At 31.0% G+C, this 7119-nt stretch overlaps 1 protein-coding gene across 1 annotated transcript; it reads right to left on the bottom strand.

The window, feature by feature from the left end:
• Window positions 1-257: 257 nt before the first annotated feature.
• Window positions 258-2885, bottom strand: LOC306856601 (uncharacterized protein; the record flags this gene model as incomplete). Its single annotated transcript, XM_079395963.1, has 3 exons — window positions 258-961; window positions 1047-1179; window positions 2526-2885. 3 exons carry the CDS (start codon window positions 2883-2885, stop codon window positions 909-911), a joined length of 546 nt encoding a protein of 181 aa, XP_079252089.1. The 3' UTR covers window positions 258-908.
• Window positions 2886-7119: the final 4234 nt, after the last annotated feature.

The raw sequence follows: 7119 nt of genomic DNA, 5'->3' as shown, positions 1-7119 counted from the left end.
ATGTTACTGTTATGTTCAAAAACGTTTTCATATATTCTTACTGTATCTGCACTTTTCCAATACGAGTTATTACTATTTTAGTATTATTTACATATTATTATAATATAGTATAAATGAATTAGCTTTTATTATTATATTTTACTTTAACATTCTTTAACAGAAGTTTTCTTTAAGATTGTGCAATTGTATTAGTTTTTTAATATTTATATTTAGCCTTTATTTTTATTTTTTTCAGTTTGAGTTTTTTATCGTTTTTTAGTAATTTTAGCACTTCAACATTTCATTTTAACACTTTAACTATTTTAGTTTTTTTAAGTTTTAGTTTTAGTTACCAATAACAACACTGGCATGTTTTTATTGGTTAATATCATAGAAAACATAGTTTAATATCTTAATTTCAAAGTTTTATTAGATTGGTTGTGATTTAGTAATTGTATTAATTTTTCAATATTTCAGTTTAGCCTTAATTTATTTGAATTAATTGCAGTTTATTTATTTATTTTTAGTAAGTTTAGTAGTATGCATCATTTCTCATTTTCATTTAAAATTTAATCTAATATTTACATTATTATTTCTACTTATTTCAATTACCAAAGAAGGTTTTTAACAGTTTTATTTTTAGTTAACACTCACAACACTGGCAGTTTTTATTGATTAATATCATATAAACCGTAAAAATATGTTCCTCACTATCCAATAATTTAAGCACATATGGGTTATGGATTATTTTTAAGATACTTGTGGTGCTTTAATAGTGTTTTTGGAACTTGTCATTGTGGGTTTTCATTGTATGGAAAAGAGATATTCTTCAATCCTTTACAGCAGACAGAAACAGCATGAGAGTTGATTTTTATTTTTTTACAATAAACCAAGTCTCACCTTCTTTAGGAGGGCTGATCATGTAATCTTCAACAATCATTCTGGAGTTTTTCTGATTGTTCAAGGGAGCTTAGAGCAGGAACTGCAGACAATTAAAAATCCACGTTTCATTATAAAAGAAACTGATGTCATATCATATAGATCAGCCAACAAACACACAAACGCACTGATTCCAGTGGCTGTGGCTCTGCTGCTGTCTCGTTCTCTGACCGGCTGGAAATCACTTCTCTGAGTGCTGGCTTTACTGTACGGCGCTTTCACGGGTCGATCTTCTTCAGGACTGTTTGACCACCAGTTGAACTGGCAAAAGACACAAAATGACCCAAATTGATGTGATAATTATGGTAGAACTGTATGTAGAGTATACACAGCGTAAAGTCACTTTAGTTCAATAAATGATCCAATGAAATCTCAAATATAAATATAAACATATAAATCATAAATATATTTTTATGTAAAACTGACTACAAAAACCCCAAAACATAAACATTTCCATTGTTTGCCCAGGAAATGAAAAGATATTGTTTAACACCTAAATGAACTAAAAAACTTTTTTTTTATATTATATATATATATATTATATATTTTTATTAGCGCTGTCAAATGATTAAAAAAAAGTTTTTGTTTACGTTATATATGTGTGTACTGTGTATGTTTATTACGTATATATAAATACACACACACACACACACACACACACACACACACACATTATATATTTAGAAAATATTTACGTTTATACATTTATATATTCATATTCTTATAATTTATAATATATACAAATATATTTAATATATAAACATAAATTTTTTCTTAAATATATATATGCACGTGCTTGTATTTATATATACATAATAAATATACACAGTATACACATATATTATGTAAACAAAAACTTTTATTTTGGATGCGATTAATCGCGATTAATAGTTTGACAGCACTTATTTATATATATTACATTTTATATTAAATCATTTACATTTAATGCAAAAATACAATAAAAATTTAAATATATACATTTATAAAAAGTAATTATTCTAATTATAGTAATAATTTAATTAATTTATTATAAAATGTGATATATTTACATAAATCAATGTTTATTTAAATCACATTTAAAATGTAGATAAATAAAATTAACAATAAATTAATATATCATTTTTAAATTTAAACATTGACAAATTTAAAACTGTTTAAATGTACATTTTACAAAGAAAATCAACTGACAAATGCAATTTAAAATATTCCATTACAATTATTTGTCTACTGTTTTTTAAATTTAAAAGTGATTTATTAATTTATTGTTTTATTTAACTACATTTTTAAATCATGAATTAAACAGCTTAAAATTTGTTTTAAATTGTCCATTTAAAAAGTGATTATTAAGTATTATTGTTATATTTTAATTGTTAAATTGAAGGAATAAAAGGGTCACTCCTAGTCCTCCATAAATATTGTCTTTTTAGCTAAATTTAAATAATTATGAAATTTTAAATACCTTACATAAAGGAAAATGTTACATTCAAACATATGTTACATGGCAAACATAAAGTGAATTTATTGGTATAACTGGACTCTCAGCTTTCCCTGATCTCCCCTAATCTTAATATTTCCCATTAATATACCTATATAAATAGCATTAGCACCTGTTCTGTGTCAGTATGTCTCGTCTTCATGTGAGCGATGGGCTCATTAAGGAATCTGACATTAGTCCTGATGAATCTGGCGTTGTGAGGATGTGGGACGTTGCGGGTCTCAGACTCTCGCGGGTCTCTTGCAGGATTTTTATGCTTCTGATAGATCCAGACCGGATCGAGACGCTCTGGCAACGTCTCATCAAAGATCCTGAAGGTGTTTGAACTGTAGATACAGAAGATAGAGACAGTTAAATATGCAAAACTGTAGGTCTGTAATGAGATTATTGAGGAAAGCAGGGCACATTTGAACAAATACTCACTGGAAAGACTCCCAAACCTTCTTTTTTCGAGGCAAACATATTTCTGCATAATGGTACATTTGCTTTTGCATTGAATAGTGAATGAAGAGGCTTCAGTGCTGTTGGTGAAGCTTGAGTTTTTAAAGGTTGCCATGCAACAGTGACAATATGAAATCTGACACCCACTCAAGAGAGCTGCTGCTATAAAACACAATAATGCATAATGAAAACAGCACAACAGAATAGAAATTATCTAAGACATTCATTTAAGAAACAAAGTCCGTGGTGAACTTCTTGGTAACATAAAAGTATCATTGCATGTCATATTTGTTTAGAAGTGTTGTCATGGTTTTGCATTATATTTTTCTAAAAAACTGTTTGTTTGGAGAAAATGCTGCATTTATTTGATAAAAAATGCTGAAAAAATATGAAATATTATTACAATACAGAATAACTGATTTCTATGTGAATATACTGTAAAATTTAATTTATTCCTGTGATCAAAGTTGAATTTTCAGCATAATTACTACAATTTTCAGTGTCACAAGATTATTATCAGTGTTTAAAACAGTTGTGCTGCACAATATTTTTTGCGGAAATCAGGATACATTTTATTTTTCAGGATTCATGGATGAATAGAAAGTTTAAAAGAACAGCATTTATTTGAAATAGAAATCTACTGTAACATTATAAATGTCTTTACTGTCACTTTTGATCAATTAAATGCATCCTTTGCTGAGTACAAATATTTCTTAAAAAAAAAAAAATTATTGAATCCAAACTTTGAAATACAAATCATTATAGAACTTCTTATGCAGAAAAAAAGCATCTACTAAGCAGATCTGTTTTTGTTGAAATTAAAGACCATGTTTGCATCACATGTGCTTTTACAGTCACCAGACCTGAAGTGAGAACATGTGTGCTCCAGAATCACTATTTTTCCACTACCAAGCAAAACATGTCAGTGGAAAACTGAAAACAAACCGGTTTCCTGTGTTCTTTCACCGTTTCCTGGCTCCCTGCTTCAATCTGACATGTAATGTGGTTAAACACAATAAATGGAGGCATAAATAGAAACAAAAACACAGGCACATTTATCCATGACTTAAATTACTATATGTGTATATATATATTATATGCATGTAAACATATATATATATATACACACACAACACAAAAGCAATGTGGGGATTTTCTTAAAGTTAAAGAGAAAGTCAGATTAAACGTTTAGCAGGTTAACTTGAAATATGTTAAAAGACCTCAGATAAACACGATTACAGACCAGGACCATCAGGAAATCCTGATCCAATCAATCAAACCCTGAGTCCATTAGAGCACTGAGCGACCATCACAATCGAACGCTCCACTAAAGGTTCAATAACTAAAGCAATGACATTCAGATACTTTTAGTGTCACTTATAATGAAAATTTGCAGAAACTTTACTCACCCTCAGGCCATCTGAGATGTAGATGAGTTTGTTTCTTCATCAGATTTGGAGAAATGTAGCATTGCATCAGTGTCTCAGCAATGGATGCTCTGCAGTGAATGGGTGCCGTCAGAATGAGAGTCCAAACAGCTGATAAAAACACAATAATCCACAAGTAATCCACAGTTAACATCTTGAGAAGACAAAAGAAACAAATCCAGCATTAAGATGTTTTTAACTAAAACACGAGTCTATAATCCATAATAACGCTTCCTCCAGTAAAAACGTGGTCTGGTCTGAATCAGGAGAGAAATCTGCACAGATCAAGCAGTGTTTACAAGACAAAACAGCTCTAAACAAATATGTGGCTGGATTTTGACGTGCGAGACAACAGAGAGAGATGGATTTTTTCACTGGAGGAAGCGTTATTATGGATTATGGACTTGATTTTAAACAGAAGCAAGAGTTTGAAGTTAAAAACATATTAATGATGGATTTGTTTCTTACAAACATACAGCTTTTGTCTTCTCAAGATGGACTGGAGTGGTGTGGATTATTGTGATGTTGTTATCAGCTGTTTGGACTCTCATTCTGACGGCACCCATTCACTGCAGAGCATCCATTGCTGAGTAAAGGTCATTGCACACTGAGTCCGAAATTTTCTTGCATGTTTTTGCACGTTAAAAAATAAATGACGACCTCACGATGTGTCAATCACATTTACACACTGCCTCCAAAACTTTCGTCCGTCATAAAAAAATTCAGATCAGGTTCAATTTTCTGCGTTTTCGCATCCATAACAAGCATTTTGATAGGAAAGTATGACAAATACAAAAAAAAAAAAAGTTTTAAGTTTCCAAAGTCTTGTTAGTCTGTGTGAAAGTGTTTCTGCCGTCTCATTTAGGATCCCAAACAAAGAGAGCGTCACATTCCATCAGAGGCCCAGATCTGGGCTCTTTATCTAATAGATACTGTGGTTTTATACTGCTTCCAGATCAACTTCTCTTGCTCTGTTAAAATACATAAGACTCAGACTTGCTCACAGCAAACTGTTCCCAGTTCAGTCTGAAAGCCGTCCATCTATTCAGAGACACAGTAACCCTCGATAAGCCTCTGATCTAATCTTGCAACTGTCAGCTAAGAGGATTCCAGCCTCCCGAACCAGCACATGCAGATTTGCTGAAGTGATGCATGCTGGGAGAAAAGGACACACAGGGGATGCTGTATGTGTGTCTCTGGGTCAACATGGACAATCTGAGAGATTTGAGCTCATTTCTAAAGATATTATAAAGCAATCACTCCAAATGCAGGTTTAATGGACGCAGACGCTGATGTTGCACAAAAGCGAAACACACCGATGTCTGATACAGACGCCACCTTAACAGGGCTCTGTGAGGGCGGCTAGGATTTCCATGGAAACAGAACTGTGATGAGTGTAACACAGGCTGTGATTGGTTGATTATGCATAAAGTGAACATCTCCTGAAAGAGGATCATGCTGTAGATTCAGAGGACGCCTAATATTCATACTACAGCCATACTCATTGGATTACCAGTTAAAATGTATAATTTGCAATAAAACAATGGGTTCAGTGTTTTAATAGAGGTTTATTAGTTTGATAAAACTAAAAAAACAAAAACGTTTTTGACAAATAGCTGTTGTGGACATATAGAAGGCTGCATTTATTTGATTCAAAATACAGTAAAAATTGTGAAATATTTTTACAATTTAAAATAACAGTTTTCTGTATAAATATGTGTTAAAATAAAATTTATTCCTGTGATCAAATCTGATTTTTTTTAGCATAATTTATCCAGTTTTCAGTGTCACGTGATCTTCAGAAATCATTGTAATATGCTGATTTGCTGCTCAAGAAACATTTCTGATTATTATCAGAGTTGAAAATATTTTTGTGGAAACTGTGATATTTTTCATTTTATTTTTCAGGATTCTTTGATGAACAGAAAGTTCAAAAGAACAGCATTTATTTGAAACAGCAATCTTTTGTAACATTATAAATGTCTTTACTGTCACTTTTGATTTGATACACTCAGAATCTAATGTGTGCTTGATGAATAAAAGTATTAATTTCTTTTTGATAACCATAAGAAATCAGTATATTAGAATGATTTCTGAAGATCATGTGACACTGAAGACTGGAGTAATGATGCTGAAAATTCAGCTTTGATCACAGCAATAAATTACATTTATATATTCACACAGAAAACACTTATTTTAAATTGTAAAAATATTTCACAATACTGCTGATTTTACTGTATTTTCATCAAATAAAAGCAGAAGCAGAAGTCTTGGTGAGCAGAAGAGACTTCTTTCAAAAACATAAAACAAATCTAAGATATGTTATATTTTGAAATCTTTAATGTTGAGTTTAAATTGATGAATCAGATAAAATCATATTGAACTTTAAATTTGTGTTTTGCTTTGAGAAAGTTACATAGCATCAAACAAATTATTCATATTTACAACCCTAAATATAAATAACAAATTATAATTATGGGGTAAAGGTTTTGTTTTTCTTGTAAAGTGTTCTTGTAAACGATCTACCCAGTATTTGTGTTTGTTGTTTGCCGGTGCCGATCGGTCTGGCTGGGTTTCAGTAGCGAGTGCCAAATCCATGAATCTCCAGTTTAGTGATTGGTTTCTCATTTCATCGATTCGAGAGCTGGGACTGCCCACTTTACTGAGCCAGTACTTCCTGTAGATCACACACAGACAGACAAAACACAGTCAGCAATATCAAATATAATGCCAAATGGCCAAAAATGCACATTTTGCACAATTACAATGCAAGACAGGGAAACAGTGTTGTTTTAGTACCATTGAGATATTATCGTTTTTGTTAAATATTTTGAATTA

This window comes from Barbus barbus (assembly GCF_936440315.1).
Source record: "Barbus barbus genome assembly, chromosome: 37".
Classification (NCBI taxonomy): domain Eukaryota; kingdom Metazoa; phylum Chordata; class Actinopteri; order Cypriniformes; family Cyprinidae; genus Barbus; species Barbus barbus.
The sequence above is the reverse complement of the archived record's forward strand: the minus strand, read 5'-3'. Positions and strand labels throughout refer to the sequence as shown.